We start from the raw sequence: 19,980 nt of genomic DNA on the forward strand, positions 1-19,980 counted from the left end.
GCTAGATCTGTTCGAAATCTATCCCATTTAGCACGATGGTAGTGCCACACAACATGATGGAGGGTATCCTCAATGTGAAGGCAGGACTTCGTCTCCACAATGACTGTGCGGTGGTCACTTCTACCAATACCATCATGGACAGATGTATCTGTGCCAGGCAGGTTGGTGAGGATGAGAGCAATTATGCTTTTCTCTCTTGTCGGTTCCCTCACCACCTGCCGCAGACCCAGTCTAGCAGCTATGTCATTTAGGACTCGGCCAGCTTGGTCAATAGTGGTGCTACTAAGCCATTCTTGGTGATGGACATTGAAGTTCTCCACCCAGAGTACATTCTGCACTTTTGCTACCCTCAGTGCTTCCTCCAAGTGGTGTTCAACGTGGAGGAGCACTGATTCGTCAGCTGACGGAGGGAGGTATGTGATAATCAGCAGGAGATTTCCTTGCCCAGGTTTGACCTGATGCCATGAGACTTAATGGGGTCCGGAGTCAATGTTGAGGACTCCCAGGGCAACTCCACCCTGACTGTATACCACTGTGCCACCACTTCTGCTGGGTCTGTCCTGCCGGAGGGACAGGACATGCCCAGGGATGGTGATGGTGGTGTCTGGTTCATTATCTGTAAGGTGTAATTCCGTGAGGATGACTATGTCAGGCTGTTGTTTTACTAGTCTGTGAGACAGCTCTCCCAATTTTGGCACTAGCCCCAAGATGTTAGTAAGGAGGACTTTGCAGGGTCGACAGGGCTATGATTGCTGTTGTTGGTGCCTAGGTCAATGCTGGGTGGTCAGTCTGGTTTCATTCCTTTTTTGTGTGTTTGAAGTGGTTTGTTACAACTGAGTGGCTTGTTAGGCCATTTCAGAGGGCATTTAAGGGTCAACTTCTTGATTGCTATGGGTCTGGTGTCACATGTAGGCCAAACCAGGTAAGGACAGCAGATTTCCTTTCCTAAAGGGGAATTAGTGAACCAGATGGGTTTTTACAACAATCGGCAATGGTTTCATGGTCATGATCATCATTGCACTTTTAATTCCAGACTTTTACTGGATTCAAATTCCATCATCTGCCGTGGCAGGATTTAAACCCCGGTCCCCAGAGCATTACCCTGGGTCTCTGGATTACTAGTCCAGCAACAAGCCCTGATCCTGACTACTTGCTGGGTGAAAAAGCTTCCCTCTTGGTATTATTGCTGCTTATGCCAATTACATTAAATCTGTGTCCTCTTGTTCTTGATGCTTCCACAAATTGGATTTTTTTTCCCCCTATCTACTCTGTCCAGACCCTTCATGATTTTGAGCACCTTTATCAAATCTCCTCTGAACCTTCTCCACAATTTATCGAGCTGTGGTAAATGGGGAGAGACCAGCGAAACTGGGATTATTCTTCTTAAATTAGAGAAGGATAAGGGGAGATTTAGTCGAAGTGTTCAAAATTATGAATGGTTTTGAATGAGTAAATATTGGAGAAACTGTTTCCACTGGCAGGGGGTTCAGTAATAAAAGAACACAGATTAAGGGCAATTGGCAAGGGGATCAGAGGGTACACAAGGTGTTTTTTTTCTTTAAATTAGTACATTGTTATGATCTGGAATAGAGTGGTTTAAAGAGTGGTGGAACCAGATTCAATGGTAATAGCTCTAAAGGGAATTGGAGACTTACTTGAAAAGGAAAAATATGGAGCACAAACAAGAGAGAGGGACTAATTGACAGCTCTGTCAAAGAGCTGGCACAGATATGATGGGTCAAATGGATTTATTCTGTGCTGTATGATTCTATAATCTTCTTGTAGCTGCTTAGAATTGCCCGCTTAGAATCTTACAGCACAAAAGGAGGCCATTTGGCTCATCATGTCTATGTTGGCTCATTGCAAGGATTTTCCAATTAGTCCCACTTCCTTTATTTTTTTCACCATTGCCCTGCAAATTTAATCCCATTCAAGTATTTATCTAATTTCCTTTTGGAAGTTACGAATGAAACTGCTTCCACCTCAGGCAGTGCACTCCAGATTATTATATAATTATTATTAAACATTATATAATTATTATTAAACATTATATAATTATTATTAAACATTATTATATAACAACTTGCTGAGTGGAAAAAAAACCCCTAATTTCCCCACTGGTTCTTTTGCTTTTGAAACACATAAGTTGCCAATTAGTAGAAATGACAATGCTGGAAGTGCAAGAGTCCAAAGAGACTGGCCAAAAAAAGGTGGCAGAGAAGCCACATCAAAAGCCAAGGTAAAGGCACCAAAAAGTGGAGAAGGCTCAATCTACAATCTAGAGATTTCGGAGCTCTGAGGTGCAGAGGGATCTGGGTGTCGTGGTGAATGAATCATAAACAAAAGGCTAGTATGCAAGTACAGCAAGTAATTAAGGAAGCTAATAGAATGTTATCATTTATTGCAAGGGGAATTGATTACAAAAGTAGGAAGGTTATGCTTCAATTGTACGAGGCATTGGTGAGGCCACATTTGGAGTACTGTGTACAGTATTGGTCACGTTATTTAAGGAAGGACTAAAACGCATCTGTAGTAAGTGTTTGCAGCTCGAGGAACTACGGATCCGAGTTAAGGAGCTGGAGTCCGAGCCCCAGACATTGCGCCACCTCAGGGAGGGGGAAAGTCACCTGGACACTTTGCTCCAGGAGGCGGTCACAACCCTCAGATTAGGTCATTCAAATTTAGTTTGTGATCAGGGACAGGAGGGTGTGACTGCAGGTGAAGCAGGTATGGGGGCCCAGGGGGTAGTGTTCAAGGAGCCTCGGCTCCTGTGACTGTCCAATAACTAGGAGGTTCTTGCAAGCTGTGCAAGTGAGAACAGGGAGGCTGAGCGAACTGACCACAGCACTGTGGTACAGGGAGTCCTCCAAGTTGGGGGAGGAAATAGGAACATAGTAGTGGTAGGGGACAGTATAATTAGTAGGATAGGTACTGTTTTCTACAGCCATGAGCGTGAGCCCCAAAGGCTGTGCTGCCTGCCCAGTGCCAGGGTTAAGGACATCTCAGGGCTGGAGAGGAACTTGGAGTGGGTGGGGAGGGATCCAGTTGTCGTTGTCCATGTTGGTACCAACGACATTGATAGGACTAGAAAGGAGGTTCTGCTGAAAGAATTTGAACAGTTAGGAGCTAAATTAAAAAGCCTCCAAAACCTCCAAAGTAATAATCTCGGGATTACTACCTGAGCCACGGGCAAAATTACATGGAGTAAATAAAGTTAAAGAGTTAAATGCGTGCCTCAAAGAGTGGTGTGGGAGGAATTGGTTTCAGTTCCTGGGATACTGGCACCAGTATTGGGGTAGAAGGGAGCTGTTCCCGTGGGATGGGCTTTACTTGAAGCATGCTCGGACCAGTGTCCTGGTGAATTGAATAACTAGGGCTGTAGAGAGGGCTTTAAACTAAATAGCTGGGGGCGGTGGTTCTGGAAAGGTGTTTCATAGACTTACAAAGCAAAAGGATATGGCAGACTTGCAGGGCAGCTTTTATGTAATGATACCCAGAGTATGACAGGACGGGACAGGCTGTACAAACATAAAAAAAGACAACAGCAAATAGGGTCAAAAGGTGGAAAAAATGATAAAAAGGCAAAATTAATGGCTCCTTACTTAAATGCATGCTGTATTCAGAACAGAATTAATGACTTAATGGCACAAATAGATGTTAATGGGTATGATCTTATAGCCATTACAGAGTCGTGGTTACGAGGAAATCAAAGCTGGGAATTAAATATTCGGGGTTATGTGACCTTTTTAAAGGACAGGCAGGAAGTGAAGGATGGTGGAGTAGCTTTGTTAGTATGGGGTGGAATAAGTACGATAACAAGAAAGGATCTTGGATCAGAAGATGTAGAATCCATAAGGGTGGAGGTAAGAAATAACAAGGGGAAGAAGACATTGGTTGGATTAGTCTCTCCCTATAGGCCCCCTAACAGTAGTTATGCTGTAGGAGAGAGAATAAATCAGGAGATAATGAGGGCATGTAAAAAAGGCAGTACATTATTCATGGGTGACTTTAATCTTCATGTAGATTGGGAAAATCAAATTGGCAGAGGTAGCCACAAGGGAGAATTCATAGAGTGTATTTGGGACAGTTTCCCAGACCAATATGCTGTGGATCCAAACAGGGATTGGGTTATTTTGGATCTAGTAATGTGTAATGAGGCAGGTATAATGAGTGATTTCAGAGTAAAAGACCCCCTAGGAAACAGTGACCACAACATGGTAGAATTTTGCATTCTGCTTGAAAGTGAGAAACTTGAGTCAGAAACAACCGTGCTAAACTTAAATAATGATAATTACAAAAAAAATGAGGCTGGAGTGGATTGGCTGGAGTGGATTGGGAAAGGAGTTCAGCACAAAAGATGGTTGTTGAACAATGGCAGATGTTTAAGAAAATAGTTCATGTCTCACAACAAAGATATATCCCAGTGAGGAAGAAGAATACTAGGAAGGGGGTAAACCAACCATGCTTAACCAAGGAAGTTAAGGTTAGTATCAAATTGAAAGAATAAACATACAATGTGGCAAAGATTAGTGTAAGCCAAAGGATTGGGAAAGTTTTAAAAATTAACAGAAGATGACCAAAAAAAAGGGAGAGAATAAATATTGAGGGTAAACTAGCAAATAATATAAAAATGGACAGTAAGATCTTCTTTAAATAAATAAAAATGAAGAGAGAGGCCAAAGTCAACACAGGTCCCTTAGAGAATGAGGCCTGGGAAATAATAATGGGGAACCAGTAAATGGCAGAGGAGTTGAATAAATACTTTGCATCAGTCTTCATAGTTGAAGACACTAATAGCATTCCAAAAATATTAAATAATCAAGGAGCAAAAGGCAAAATAAATACAATAACTATCACTAGAGAAAAACAATTGTGGAAACTGATGGGACTAAAGGCCGATAAATCCCCTTGACCTGATGGGTTGCATCCTAGGCTATTAAAGGAAGTAGCTACAGAGATAATGGATACACTGGTGGTAATCTTCCAAGAATCCTTAGATTCTGGAAAAGTCCCAGAGGATTGGAAAACTGCCAATGTTATTCAAAAAGTGAGGGAGACAAAAAACAGGTAATGGTAGACCAATTAGTTTGACATCCGTCATTGGGAAAATGTTAGAGTCTATTATAAAGGCTATAATAGCAGAGCATTTAGAAATGCATAATCTAATCAAACAGTCAGCATGGGTTCATGAAGGGGAAATCATGCTTGACAGATTTATTAGAATTCCTTTAGCAGGATAGATAAAGGGTAACCAGTAGATGTAATATATTTAGATTTCTAAAAGGCCTTTGATAAGGTACTGCACATAAGGCTACTTAAAAAGATAAGAGACCATGGTTTTGGGGGCAGTATATTAGCATGGATAGAGGATTGGCTAACTAATAGAAGGCAGAGAGTTGGGATAAGGGGGGCATTTTCAGGATGGCAACCTGTAACTAGCAGAGTGCCACAGGGATCAGTGCTGGGGCCACAATTATTTAAATTATACATTAATGACTTGGATGAGGGAAGTGAATGTTCTATCATCAAGTTTGCGGATGATACAAAAATAGATGGGAAGGCAAGTGGTGAGGATGACAGAGTCTATAGAGTGATATAGACAGGTTAAGTGAGAGGGCAAAAATGTGCCAGATGGAATTTAATGTAGGAAAGTGTGAGGTTATGCACTTTGGCAGGAAGAATAGAGGAGCTGAATATTATTTAAATGGAGAAAGAGTGAAGAAAGCTGCAGCACAGAGGGATCTGGGGGTCCTCATGCATGAATCCCAAAAAGCTAGCATACAAGTTCAGCAGGTAATAGGGAAGGCAAATGGAATTTTGGCCTTTATTTCAAAGGGAATGGAGTATAAAAATAGGGAAGTCTAGCTAAAACTATACAAGGCGCTTGTTAGACCACACCTAGAATACTGTGAACAATTTTGGTTCTCTTATTTAAGGAAAGATATACTGGAATTGGAGGCAGTCCAGAGAAGGTTCATTAGGTTGATCCTGGGGTGGAGGTATTTTCTTATGAGGAGAGGCTGAGTTGGTTGGGCCTGTACTCATTGGAGTTTAGAAGAATGAGAGGTGACCTTATTGAAACATATAAGATTCTTAAGGGGCTTGACAGGGTAGATGCTGAGAGGTTGTTTCCTTTTGTGGGAGACTCTAGGACCAGTGGGCATAATCTCAGAGTAAGGGGTCACCAATTTAAAACAGAGTTGAGGAGGAATTTATTTTCTCAGAGGGTAGTGAATCTGTGGAATTCTTTACTGCAGAGGGCTGTAAAGGCTGGGTTGTTAAGTATATTCAAGGCTGAGATAGAAAGATTTTTAATCAGTAAGGGAATTGAGGGTTATGGGGAAAAGACAGGAAAGTGGAGTTGAGGATCATCAGATCAGCCATGATCTCATTGAATGGTGGAGCAGACTCGATGGGCCGAATGGCCTACCTCTGCTCCTACGTCTTATGGTCTTACGGTCTTATCGAGCTCGCAACAATGGTGGCTACCTCAATTTGCATTACTGTACTCTTTACATTGCAATCCACTGAGATGGAGGCACGGCATCTGCAAATAACCATCAAGGACAATGGCCTCAGGAGAATATGTGAGGCACATATACTGTCCCCATTAGGAAGGCATCAAGGCAATCACCTAGGATATTCAACAGAGGATTCCTAGACATGAATATATTAACTTACAAGGGAAACTCTTTTGAGTTATCAACAGTCACAGATTGCAACTCTTTCGAGTACAATCACAGTTCTTGGTTTTCCGGGAGTGGGACATGAACCCACAACCCTCTGATTCAAAGGCGAGGGTGCTATGAACTGAGCCACAGCCGACACCTCGTTAACTTACAAGGGAAACTCTTTCGAGTTACCAACAGTCACAGATCGCAACTTCTTTCGAGTACAATCACAGTTCTTGGTTTTCCGGGAGTGGGACATGAACCCACAACCCTCTGATTCAAAGGCGAGGGTGCTATGAACTGAGCCACAGCCGACACCTCGTTAACTTACAAGGGAAACTCTTTCAAGTTATCAACAGTCACAGATTGCAACTCTTTCAAGTACAATCGCAGTTCTTGGTTTCCGGGAGTGGGACATGAACCCACAACCCTCTGATTCAAAGGCGAGGGTGCTATGGACTGAGCCACAGCTGACACCTCAAAATTCTTTCGCGTTATCAACAGTCACAGATTGCAACTCTATCAAGTACAATCACAGTTCTTGGTTTCCGGGAGTGGGACACGAACCCACAACCCTCTGATTCAAAGGCGAGGGTGCTATGAACTGAGCCACAGCTGATGCACCAGTCATGACCATGTTTGAATCATTGGGTCATGTGACAAGCCCACCCTTTGTCTGTTTCCTCTGCAGTCAGAAGATAAGCAGCTAAGACACTGACAAGGGTAAGCCTGAGTGGGGTTCCTCCTGCCTCCCTGTCTCTCTAACCCGCTTTGCAAGCTTCAAAACCTGTTTGCTGACTACGCAGGTATGCCCCTGCTGCAGACAGAGACTTCTTAAAAGAATTCAGCCCAGCACCATTATCTCCAGGAGAACAGCAAAATCAGTGTCTACATCTTTAAAAAGGAAGTATCAGGACCACCAAAGGGAAGTCGTAAGGCTACCGAACTCAGCCTGAAGCTAGCCAAGTCACCAAACTACAGACTGTACATCCTTTTATTTTCATGGACTCTAATTTGATCAGTCCTTCTCTATGCTATAATGTATTTGAGTGCATGTGTGACCTATGAGAGTGTGTGTGTGTGTGTGTGTGTGTGCGTGCGTGTGCGTGTACGTATGAGAAAGTCAGAGCATACTTTATCATGTTACTTAGTCTGGTTTTAAGTATAATAAAGCCAACCTCTTTCTCTGTTAAACTCAAGAAAACCTGTCTGATTGGTTCTTTTATGACCACAGTAAACAGCTAAGTGCTCACTAAAGTGACAAATATATCCTTTTCTAAACAAAAAAACCTGTTGCAGTCACACAATGGGAGGAAAAAGTGGGGAGCCATTCAACCCCTCCTCATTGTTACAGAAGAATGTTTCACTTTTGGGGCCATCACTGAAGTTCTCAGAATTAACAACACTGTTATCTTGCCAGGGGCAGGAATTCAGAATGCATCAGGCATCAAACAAGCAAAACACTGCTCCATAACACCAAGTATCTACATTGTCATATCACCAAGATAGTTTTTCATTGTTTCATCCTCTGCAACATTTATTGCTTTCATTGTCTCATTGGCAACCCTTATATTTGTATTTATAAATAGCAGCACGCTTTCGTTGAAGGAGTCCTGACACAGTTTCATGTTATCAACCAAAACCTATAGCGTGTATTGAATTACTAGTGGTTTAAAATAAGCTGTTGTTTAAATATAGTGCACACAGCGAATATCTGATCGATTCTGCATCTGGTCACAAGTGGGAGTGGAACAATGCAGCGTTTAAAGTGAATGAGGGTGTGAATAATAGAATGATAAAGCACAGAAGGATGCCATTTGACTCATCATGCTTGTGCCAGTGCTGAAGGATGGCAATGATTTTCCCTTTGCCAGGTGACGATAATGCTACTACTGGCAGTGCCAGTGAACAATCTGTCAACAATCGGTTGTTATTCTGGATTTTCACCACATCCTTACAACATTGTGAACAATGCCTGTCTACATTTTATGCCTTGAGGCAGTAATCTTTAGAGGCTGCCAGGCTGAAGCTAGTGGTCTCCTGAAGTTGTGTTTTTTCAGTTTGCTTTGTTCAATTTGTTATGAAGCAGGACAGTTCGAGTCCCTGTTCACAGAAGACAGAGCTGTGCTGATACAAACAGAATGAGGAATGACATGGGCAATTTCTGCTCAAGCAGCATTTTAATGGCAGCTTCCTGCTAGACTACACCAATAGTAGCACAGATTAATGAAAGAGGAAATTCCATGTTCGTATTGCTGACTCCCCATTACTTATCCAAGCCTTATGCATATTTTAGTTCATTCAATCAGAAACATCACAGATTTGACACCTTCTCCACTGTAGGTGGTGGTGGTGCTCCAATCTTCCTGCTGTCCTTGGTAGTATAGAGAATTGTGAAGAGGATAGTGACAGACTGAAAGACGACATAAACAGGCTGTTGAAATGACTGGACACATAGCAGGTGAAATTTAAAGCAGAGTGTGAAATGATACATTTTAAAGACAGAGGAAAGACAAGATAAAATAAAGGGTACAATTATAAATGAGGTACAGGAGCGGAGGAACTCGGGGCTAGATTGTTGAAGGTGGCAGTGCAGATTGAGAAAGCGGTTAATAAAGCATTCAGGATCCTGGGCTTTATAAATGGAGAGAAAGAGTACACAAGTAAGGAAGTTATGATGAGCCTTTATAAAACATTGCTGAAGAAAGAGTCATGTCGAAGCTTGTGAACCAATCAGCACTCTCTTCCCATGCAGTATAAATTGTTGTTTTCCCCTTACATTGCTATTCTTGTGAAGAGTCCTGAAGAGTGCAAGACAAAAAGCTTTGACATGTCTCTTTTTTCAGCAATGATCAAGTTCTGTACTACCAAATGACTACATCTTTTTAAAGCACTGGTCCTGCCTCAACAGGAGTATTGTGTTCAATTCTGAACTCTACACCTTAGGAAGGATGTGAAAGTATTGGAGAGGATGCAAAAAAGATTTATGAGAATAGTTCCAGGAAATAAGAGACTTCAGTTAAGTGGAGAAATTAGCAAAGCTGGGGCTGTTCTCCTTAGAGTAGAGAAGGTTAAGAGGAGATTTGATACAGGTGTTCAAAATCATGAGGGGTCTTGACAGAGCAGATAGGGAGAAACTTCCATTGGCAGAAGGATCAAGAGCTAGGGGACACTGATTTAAGGTGATTGGTAAAAAATTCAGAAGCGACATGAAGAAAGTCTTTTTCAGATAAAGCATGGTTAGGATCTGGAATGCACTGCCTGAGAGTGTGGTGGAGGCAGATTCAGTTGTGGCTTTCAAAAGGATATTGGATAAACATCTGAAAATAAACATTTTCAGGGTTATGGAAAAAAGGCAGGAAAGTGGGACTGAGTTCCTCTTGAAGGGGGCCAGCACAGACACAATGGGCTGAATAGCCTCCTTCTGTGCTGTATTCAATCTTTGATTCCATGGTCCTAGGTATAAATCATCATGGGTTTGGAAGTTCTGTTGAAGAAGACTTGGCAAGTTGTTGCAGTGCAACTTATAGGTACACACTGCTGCCATTGTGTGCCTGTGGTTAAGGGAGTGAATGTTTAAGATGGTGGTTGGGGTGCCAATCAAGTGGGCTGCTTTATTCTGGATGATTTTGAGCTTCTTGAACGTTGTTGGAGGCACACTAATCCAGGTAAGTGGAAAGTATTTCATCACACTCCTGGCTTGTGTTTTGTAGATGGTGAACAGGCTGATTACCCACTGCAGAATTTCCAATATCTGACCTATTTTTGTAGCTTTTTCAGTTAAGCTTCTGGTCAATTATGGCCCCCAGGATTTTGATGGAAGAAGATTTGAAGATGGTCATGTCATTGATGTCAAGGGGAAATAATTAGACTCCCTCTTGTTGGAAATAATTGTTTCCTGGCAATTATGTGGCATCAAGGTTACTTGCTGTTTCGCAGCCTAAGCCTGAATATTGTCCAGGTCTTTCTTCATTACCTGAGGAATTACGATTGAACTGAGCATGTGCAACCATCAGTGAACATTCCTACTTCTGACTTTATGATGGAGGGAACATCATTGCTGATAGCGAAAGATGGTTGAACCTAGGGTACTGCCTGGAGGAATTCCTGCAGAGATGTCCTGGTGTTGAGATGATTGGCCTCCAACGACCACAGCCATCTTCCTTTGTGCTAGGTGTGACTTCAACCAATGGAGGTTTTCCTCCAGATTCTTATTAACTTCAGTTTTGCTTGATACTCTACTCTGTCAAATGCTACTTTGATGCCACTTGACCTCATGGAATTCAGGGCAGAATTTTCTACGTCCACTGGCGTCGGACATGTTTGGTGATGTGAGCATACAATACGGTGTGAAGGCCAAAAATCGGTTTCACAACATCGTGAAACCAATTTGCCATTGTCCACTCTGTCCGTCAACGGCGGGCCGCGTTTCCTGCCATTGGACGTCGGGAACCTCATTGTAATACATCTGCACATCATTATCAGCCCTGCTCGTCGGAATCAACACCCAACGTTGGATCATTCGGGCACTTTGGTGTGATTGCACGTGACGTGTTTACATAGCGATGTGCACCTGGCGAGCTGCATTTCGCTCGGGACTTTGAGGTTTATTTGCCTACTTTGCTTCGGGCAGCACTCACAGTCATCAGCACCAGGCTTCGCGGACAATACCACATCACTTTTAGGAGGGCTCACGAGCAGGTCTCTACCTACCAGACCAGCCATAATGTGGGGGTAGCTTTTCAACAGCTGCAGGGCTAGGGCTTGCTTGGTGAAGGTGGAGAAGTAGCCTCAGGCAAGGGAAGAGGCTGCAGGGCAAGGGTTGTACTGGGGAAGTAGGGGGGTTAGTGGGGGGAGTATTCCAGGGTGTGTGTGGGGGCACAAGTTGATCTGTGCAAATGGCCTCAAGATGGTGAGGGCTGAGGAGGATGCCCCTTGAGCTGGCAGTGAGTGAGATGCCAGTGAATGTGTGATGGTCTTGAGTGTGAGTGTTTAGAGCGATGAGATGGTTGCCATACCCTGGCTGCATGGATGAGATAATTCCTACTCTTTCTGCACTGGATGGCAAACCTCTTCTGTGCACCATTGGCACTGACCACGACTACCAACGCCTACCGAGTCGGAGTGGTAATGTTGCTGCCTCTCCTGCGGCCAAAACGGGGGTAGACGACATTATGGCAGGCCTCCACAGAACCCAAAAGGCACATGAGGGACGCCTCACTAAGCTGAGGTTGGGGGAGTGGGGAGTTGTTGGGGGTGGCGGCTGTAGTCTTCTTGCCTTTCGGGGCCATGTCATTTTTGCAGCAGTCCTGGGCTGGAAGCACTGAACAACAATTATCAAAATGGTTTTATTTCTGGGCAGTAAGACGGATTTTTAATTAGTAAGGGAATCAAGGGTGATGGGGAAAAGGCAGGAAAGTGGGGTTGAGAATTATCAGATCAGCTATGGTCTCATTGAATGGCAGAGTAGACTCGATGGGCCGAATGGCCTACTTCTGCTCCTACGTCTTATGGTCTTATTGTCTTATGGAGAGCTGTGCATGCAACTGCACTTTAAATGTGGCTCCTGGCCTGATGAAGCAATGAGGTGACAGTGTGGCGGGTGTATCGGAACACGCCCGCCATTGAGACAGCGTGTTTCCTGGGAATGAATGATTAATGAAGCAGGATTAGGATGTTTTGGCATGAAAGGCTGCCATTGCCACCAGCAGGTAAACTTTCTTTTTCCCGCCCACTACTGCACAGTGCAAATCTGGGATGATTCCGCCCTCAGTCCTTGGGTCTATCTTTGGTCAAAACCTGATGAGGTCTGAAGCTGAGCGGTACTGCAGAGCTGAACTGGAACATACATCACTGTTCCTTCAGGGTCAATGGGTCAAAATTGTGAAACTCCCTCCCTGACAGGACCGTAAGAGGTTCACCACACAGACTTTTGTGGTTCAAGTGGTTCAGCTCACATCTGCACCTTCTCAGGGCAACTAGGGATGGGCAATAAGTACTGGTCTTACAAGCAATGGCCATATTCTCAGAATTAATTAGGAGTACTGGTAGCAGATGAAAAATTCAAATCGCCCATGCTGCCAGGGGAAGAAGCTTAACCAAAGCCTTTGAAAGCATAGAGGGCTGGTGTAATGGTGGCGTCAATGGACTAATAATCTAAAGGCCCAGGCTAATGCCCTAGAGACATAGGTTCAAATCCCACGGCAGCAGCTGGTGGGATTTGAATTCAATTAATAATGTCTGGAATTGAAAGCTAGTATCAGTAATGGTGACCTTGAAACTATCATTGATTCTCATAAAAACTCAACTAATGCCCTCAGGGAAGGAAGTCTACCATCCTTACCTGGTCTGGCCTACTTACGACTCCAGACCCACAGCAATGTGGTTGACTCTTAACTGCCCTCTGAAATAACCTAGCACGCCACTCAGTTCAAGGACGATTAGTGATGGGCAACAAATGCTGGCCTTGTCAGCGATGCCCACATCCCATGAAAGAATAAATTAAAAAACGTGATTTGCACTCGACCAGCATTCAGTCATGTTCAATAAAGATCAAAACTCAGATCTACACTAAAGCAGCAAAGAATGAAATGATATTACATACCCAGCCACTAACGCATCGGCCACAGGTGGTGATCTTGAAGTCTCCATAAAGGTCCTTGATGGCACCAGTTGTGAAAAACCCTTCCACCATCAGCAGGATGCCATAGACAAAGAAGGCAGCTGCCACACCATAGATTACATACTTGAAGATATCAATCCTGCACAGTCAAATTTACAAACATTAATTCACAAACACCACCGTGGATGAGCAGCACACACACATTTGTACCAGCATCAGCAGCATGTTTTATCATCTGCTATTCTCATACTTGATTTAATTGTTTTTACCTTAAAAAAAGAATTAAAGAACTCAATGCGAGCACAATAAAGGATTTAGGCCCTACTTTACCCCTCTGCCATTGGGAAGTATTTGTGCCAAGGCCAGAATTTCTTTTCAGTTAGTACAGAAGATAGGAAGCTAAGATTGGATGGAGAGTTTTTCAGTACATCTCACAGTTCAAGTCTCTACAGGGAAGTAAAAGCAAAATTTGTTTAAAAGCTCAATGCAATTGGGGCCACTTAGCCATCATTTCTCAAGGCCAAATTGGGATTGTTTTCCCTTACAGATTTGGGGAAGTTAGTTGAGTGGGTCCAGGGAGGGGCAAACAGGCTTCATTTTCTATCAGGGTCAAATTGGCCAAAGCTGCTGCCTCTCAGAATAACTCTTCACATCCATCAAAAACATTACCAGGCTCACAATTACCCTGTTACACTGCATTATCAGCACTGTAGATCAATGAATAAGTTAACTGTGCCTTAAGGCCAACTCACTCCTCTCTGAATCTTTTTCTCTCACACATGCGGAAAAATTGTTATGTCACATATAATGAGTGGAAAGTCATGTGGCCTACAATTTTCCAGCACGGATTCCCCTCATGGGAAGCACTAAGTCATAAAATCCTGACTTAACAACACTGTGGGTGTACCTTTCCCGCACGGCCTGCAGCGGCTCAAGAAGATGGCTCACCACCACCTTCTCAAGGGTAACAAGAGGTGGGCAATAAATGCTGGCCTTGCCAGCAACGTCCGTATCTAATGAATGAATGAATAATATACATTTGTTTTGACCACATTGATAAGCCAGCTCATTCAAGCCCGCCTGTTGTTACACAATCAGCTAAGACCCTGGCTCTTTCAGGAAACACATCAAAAGTGCTCTCAGTCATCCATAAAAAATGAAATGCCATCTTATTAAAATACATCAGCAAAAGGAGCTGAGGAGAAACAACTCATACATCAAACACAGGGTGTCCCTTCTGTTACTGTTACTTGTTTCACTATCCAAGGCAGCTCTGCAAATTTGCTTCGTTCGTGCACAGCATGTGTTACGACGCACATGAGAAAGAGCTTAATAATATAATTAACCTTAAATTAATTCAAGCTAAAGTATCCTCTTTTTGCAAAATTATATTTAATGCATTAGAATGACACCACCTTTCACTTTACCTTCTCTCAACAAAGAACAATGCAGCCCCTCAAGCCTGTTGTGCCATGGTTAATATGCAACTTGACTCCATTTGCCCTTAATACTCTTGCGCAACAGAAAGCTATTAGTCTCAGTTTTGAAATTTTCAATTGACTTAGCCCTGCTCTTCTTCAAATAACCCCATAGTGGCTTGAACCACCGTAAAGGGCCTTGGTTTAACATCTCACCTGGAGAACATCACCTCTGATACTGCTGGACCCCTTCAGTACTGCACTGGCGTACCTAACCTGAATTATAGGTTCATGTTCCAGCATAGGGCCTTGAACTCACAATCATCTGCTTTACTGAATTTCACAAAGAAATGAATTTGACAACAAGTGGTATAGAGTGCTTGTGTTCCTAATCTGCACTCCAGTGTATGTAACTGGGAACCCAGCCATTTCCTTTGTTAAGCTGATTTAAATTTGTACTCAAAAAGTCTCAGGTCGTGACAGTGAATTGCAAACATCAGTATCAAATTATTAGAATGCACTATGAGTGAGCATAAAATGTCATGATCCAGACAATAGTGTTCCTCTAGTGCTTTGATACAGCTTCTGCCAACTCATTTTAAAGGTGGCATTTGATAGTTTGCATTCCCATGGATGGGGAGAGAGCATCCAAGAGCTGTCTCATTGAATCACTTCAACCAAGTTAAGACAAGAACATTCACAAAGTAGGTGATACACAATAGATACAGAGTTTTCAATTATGCTACACATGGTATACTCAGATAAGATTTACTTTTGTGTTACTGCTAGATCAAGCTCTGGTTCATCCCCAGTTAGACCACTGCACTCACTTCTGTGCAGCACGTCTCAGGAAGATGACAGAGTACAGCACAGAATGTTTAAAGCAAAACACCGTGGATGCAGGAAACCTAAAATAAAAACAGAAAATGCTGGAAAAACTCAGCAGATCTGGCAGCGTCTGTGGAGAGAGAAACAGTTAACGTTTAGAGTCCATATGACCCTTCTTCAGAGCTAAAGAGAAGCAGAAATATGATGGACTTTATACTGTTTAAGGTGGAGCAGGTGGAGCAACATAGGGGTCAGGAATGGGTCGGAACTAAGGAGAGATTTGATAAAGATTTCATGGACACAAGGCAAAGGGAATGTTAATAGTAGTGTTAAAGACTAAAGATGGTGCTGATAGTGGCATTAAGGTAAGATTGCAGAATGCGTTAAGAGCAGAACAAGTGTCAGCACTCTGTGAAAGCAAAACATAAAAGCAAGTGACAGATGGACCTGTTGGGGGCTGGGTGTTGAGGAAATAAATATATGAATGAATGAATGAATGAATGAATAAGTGGATTAAAAAAGGGGTAAAGATGGAGTGTTCATGGTCTGAAGTTGTTGCACTCAATGATAAAAGTAAAATACTGCGGATGCTGGAAATCTGAAACAAAAACAAAAATACCTGGAAAAACTCAGCAGGTCTGACAGCATCTGTGGAGAGGAACACAGTTAACATTTCGAGTCCGTATGACTCTTCAACAGAACTAAGGAAATAGAGAATTGAGGTGAAATATAAGCTGGTAGAGGGGGCTGGAACAGGTAGAGCTGGATAGAGGGCCAGTGATAGGTGGAGACAAAGGAGAGATTGCCAAAGATGTCATAGACAAAAGGACAAAGGGGTGTTGACGATAGTGATATTATCTAAGGAATGTGCTAATGAGGACATTAAGGATAGCAAGCAGGACAAGCTAGTGGCAGATGGCCGTGGTGAGTGTGGGGTGGGGGGAAGGGATCAAAATAGGCTAAAAAGTGGAGATAAAACAATAGATCGAAATAAATAAATAGGCCTCCACCTATCACTGGCCCCCTATCCAGCTCTACCTGTCCCACCCCCCTCTACCAACTTATATTTCACCTCATTTCTCTATTTCCTTAGTTCTGATGAAGAGCCAGATAGACTCGAAACGTCAACTATATTCCTCTCCGCAGATGCTGTCAGACCTGCTGAGTTTTTCCTGGTATTTTTGTTTTTGTTGAACTCAATGTTAAGTCCAGAAGGCTGTACAGTGCCTAATTGGAAGGAGAGGTGCTGTCCCTTCAGTTTGCGTTAGGCTTCACTGAGACATTGCAGCAGGCTAAGGATGGACATGTGGGCACAAGAGCATGATCACAAGTTTAAATGGCAAGTGACAGGAAGGTCTGGGTCATGTTTGTGGACTGAGTGATCGTGTTCCGTAAAGCAGTCACCCAGTCTGTGTTTAGTCTCCCCAGTGCAGAGGAGACTGCATTGGGAGCAGCGAATGCAGTAGGCCAACTTGAAGCAGGTACAAGTGAAGCGCTGCTCCACCTGAAAGGAGTGTTTGGGCTCTTGGACGGGAAGGAGGGAGGAGGTAAGGGGGCAGGTGTTACACCTTTTGCAAGTGCATGGGAAGGTGCTGTGGGAAGGGGATGAGGAGTTGTGGTGATGGAGGAATGAGACCAGGGTGTCTCGGAGGGAATGGTCCCTATGGAATGCTGACGGGGGTGAGAGGAAGGTGTGTTTGATGGTGGCACCATGATGGAGTTGGCGGAAATGGCAGAGGACGAAGACGGAGGCTGGTGGGGTAAAAAGTGAGGACAAGGTGGACCCTATCATGGTTCTGGGAGGGAGAAGAAGGGGTGAGGGCAGAGTTGCAGGAGATGGGCCGGACACGGATGAGGGTCCTGTCAACCACATTTGGGGAAAACCCTCGATTAAGGAAAAAGGAAGACATGTCAGAAGCGTCATTTTGGAAGGTAACATCATTGGAACAGATGTGATGGAGGTGAAGGAACTGAGAGAATGGGATGGAGCCCTTACAGGAAGCGGGGTGTGAGGAGCTGTAGTTGAGGTAGCTGTGGGAGTCAGTGGGCTTGTAATGAATATTGGTAGACAGTCTATAAATGAAGACAGAGAGGTCAAGGAAGGGAAGTGTCGGAGATGGACCATGTGAAGGTGAGAGAGGGGTGGAAATTGGAAGCAAAATCGATAAACTTTCCCAGGTCCAGATGAGAGCATGAAGCGTCGCTGAAACAGTCATTGATACAGTCATGTACTGGAAAAAGATTTGTGGGAGGGGGCTTGAGTAAGACTGGAACAAGTACTGTCCCACATACCCCACGAAAAGACAAATATAACTGGGACCCAAGCAGGTACCCATAGCCACACCTTTTATTTGGAGGAAGTGAGACAAGTTAAAGGAGAAATTGTTCAGTGAGAGAACAAGTTCAGCCAAACGGAGGAGAGTAGTGGTGGATGTGGATTGTTCAGGCCTCTGTTCAAGGACGAAGCGGAGAGTCCTCAGACCATCCCGGTGGGGGATGGAGGTGTTGAGGGATTGGTCATCCATGGTGAAGAGAAGGCAGTTAGGGCCAGGGAGCTGGAAATTGTTGATATGATGTAGGGCATCAGAGGAATCGTGACTATGAGTCGGAAGAGACTGGACAAGGGGAGAGAGAATGGAGTCAAGATAGGAAGAAATGAGTTCCGTGGGGCAGGAATAGCCTGACATGATGGGTCTACCAGGACGGTCCTGTTTGTGGATTTTGGGAAGGAAGTAGAAGGGGACTGTGCAGAGTTGGGGGACCATGAGGTTGGAAGCTGTGGAGGGGAGGTCTCCAGAGGAGAAGATGGGGTCAGTGACAGTCCTGGAAACAATGGCTTGATGTTCGGTGGTGGGGTCATAGTCCAGGGGGAGGTAGGAAGAAGTGTTTGAAAGTTGGCGCTCAGCCTCTGCAAGGTAGAGGTCAGTACGCCAGACAACAACAGCACTACCCTTGTCACCAGGTTTGATAAAAAAAGTCAGGGTTGGACCTGTGAGAATGGACTGCGGCAAGTTCAGAAGGAGACAGGTTGGAGTGGGTGAGAGGAGCAGATAACATAAGATGATGTCACGCTGACAGTACTCATTGAAAAGATCAAGAGTAGGTAAGAGACCAGAGGGAGGGGTCCAGGTAGAGGGAGAATGCTGGAGGCTGGCAAAATGATCCATTTAACAGGGGGAGGATACCTGTCCAAAGAAGTGAGCACAGAGATAGAGTTGAGTCCTAAATTCATTGAGGTGGGGGAGTAAGGAGATTAAACTGAGTCTTTTGCTGAGTACAGAATGTTCGGCATCAGAGAGCAGAAAGTCAGAGTATAGTGAATAAATGGCAAGGGCTGGGATTAGAAGAAGGGATGGGGTCAGAGGGATGGGAAGGAGTAGAGAGTCCTGGATGGGCATTGGTATCAATAAGTTGCTGGAACTTGCATTCCTTAACACCTGAAAGGAAAAGAAATAGTTTCTTGTTAAGGCATCAGATGAGATGAAGAATGAAATATAACTGGGGACAAGGACAACTTTGAGGTAGGATGACTTGGTGCTGCTGGAGAGAGAGGTTGAGTGTGTACACATAGCAGCGCATAGTACTGAGTGTAGATCTCAGGATATGGCGAGAACAGTAGTCTGAGTAACATTGTATGTCCCAGAAATACCTGTAATCCTAGGTGCATTCGAAACATGAGTGATAGAATTTCAGTTGGAATCCATGTGGGGTAGGTTGGAGATGGAGGCAGTCACTGAGGAAGGAAATATGGCTGCGTAGGGGAGTTTTGGTAAACACTTGTCAAACACTAGGAGGGAAATGGAAAGCAGTGAAGGTGAACATGGTAAAAGAGACAAACAGGAATCCCATCAGAAGTGCCGTCACCAGAATGTTGCTTGAGTTATAAGTATGCAGTTGTGAGTACAAGCTGCATAGACTAGGTATGCGTTTCTTTGAGTACAGAAGACTGAAGGGTGACCTAACTGAGGTGTTTAAGGTAATTACAGGAGTTGAAAGGGTAGATAGAAAGAAACTGTTTCCTTTGGCAGGGAAGTTACAAACAAGGGGGCATAATCCCTAAATCATTCAGAGGCGATGTCAGGAAGTATTTCTTCACACAAAAGGCTGGTGCAAATCTGAAACTTCCTCCGCTCCAAGTCCCCCACCCCCACCCACAAAAGGCTGTTGAGGCTGGGGTTAAATTAAAATATCGAAATAAGTGTACTAGATTTCTGTTACACAAAGGGTTTTAAGATATACAGAACCAACAGAACCCAGGCAGGCAAATGGAGTTAAGATACAGATCCACTACGATCTAATTGATTAGCAGGGCAAGTTCAAGGGTCTGAATGGCTTGTTCCTGTTCCTAGTGGGTCAAACAGCAATACAGATTTAACAAGTAGATAAAAGCAAAAAACTGCGGATGCTGGAAATCCAAAACAAAAATAAAAATACCTGGAAA

General features: G+C 43.8%; 1 protein-coding gene across 3 annotated transcripts in view; it reads right to left on the bottom strand.

Annotated features, from left to right (window-relative positions):
- The window catches only part of LOC144692606 (proteolipid protein DM beta), a 294,676-nt gene that overhangs the window by 63,480 nt on the left and 211,216 nt on the right, over positions 1-19,980 (bottom strand). For 2 of the 3 annotated variants that reach the window (XR_013579354.1, XM_078561639.1), the window contains exon 3: positions 13,276-13,432. Coding sequence is in view for 2 of the 3 variants with exons in the window: in XM_078561639.1 (XP_078417765.1) it covers positions 13,276-13,432 (157 nt within the window). In the remaining variant the exon portion in view is untranslated. Of the gene's footprint in view, positions 1-13,275; positions 13,433-14,720; positions 14,793-19,980 lie in introns of those variants that run through there. The other variant, XM_078561654.1, reaches the window with a different exon arrangement.

Source organism: Cetorhinus maximus, chromosome 2 (assembly GCF_964194155.1).
Source record: "Cetorhinus maximus chromosome 2, sCetMax3.hap1.1, whole genome shotgun sequence".
NCBI lineage: Eukaryota > Metazoa > Chordata > Chondrichthyes > Lamniformes > Cetorhinidae > Cetorhinus > Cetorhinus maximus.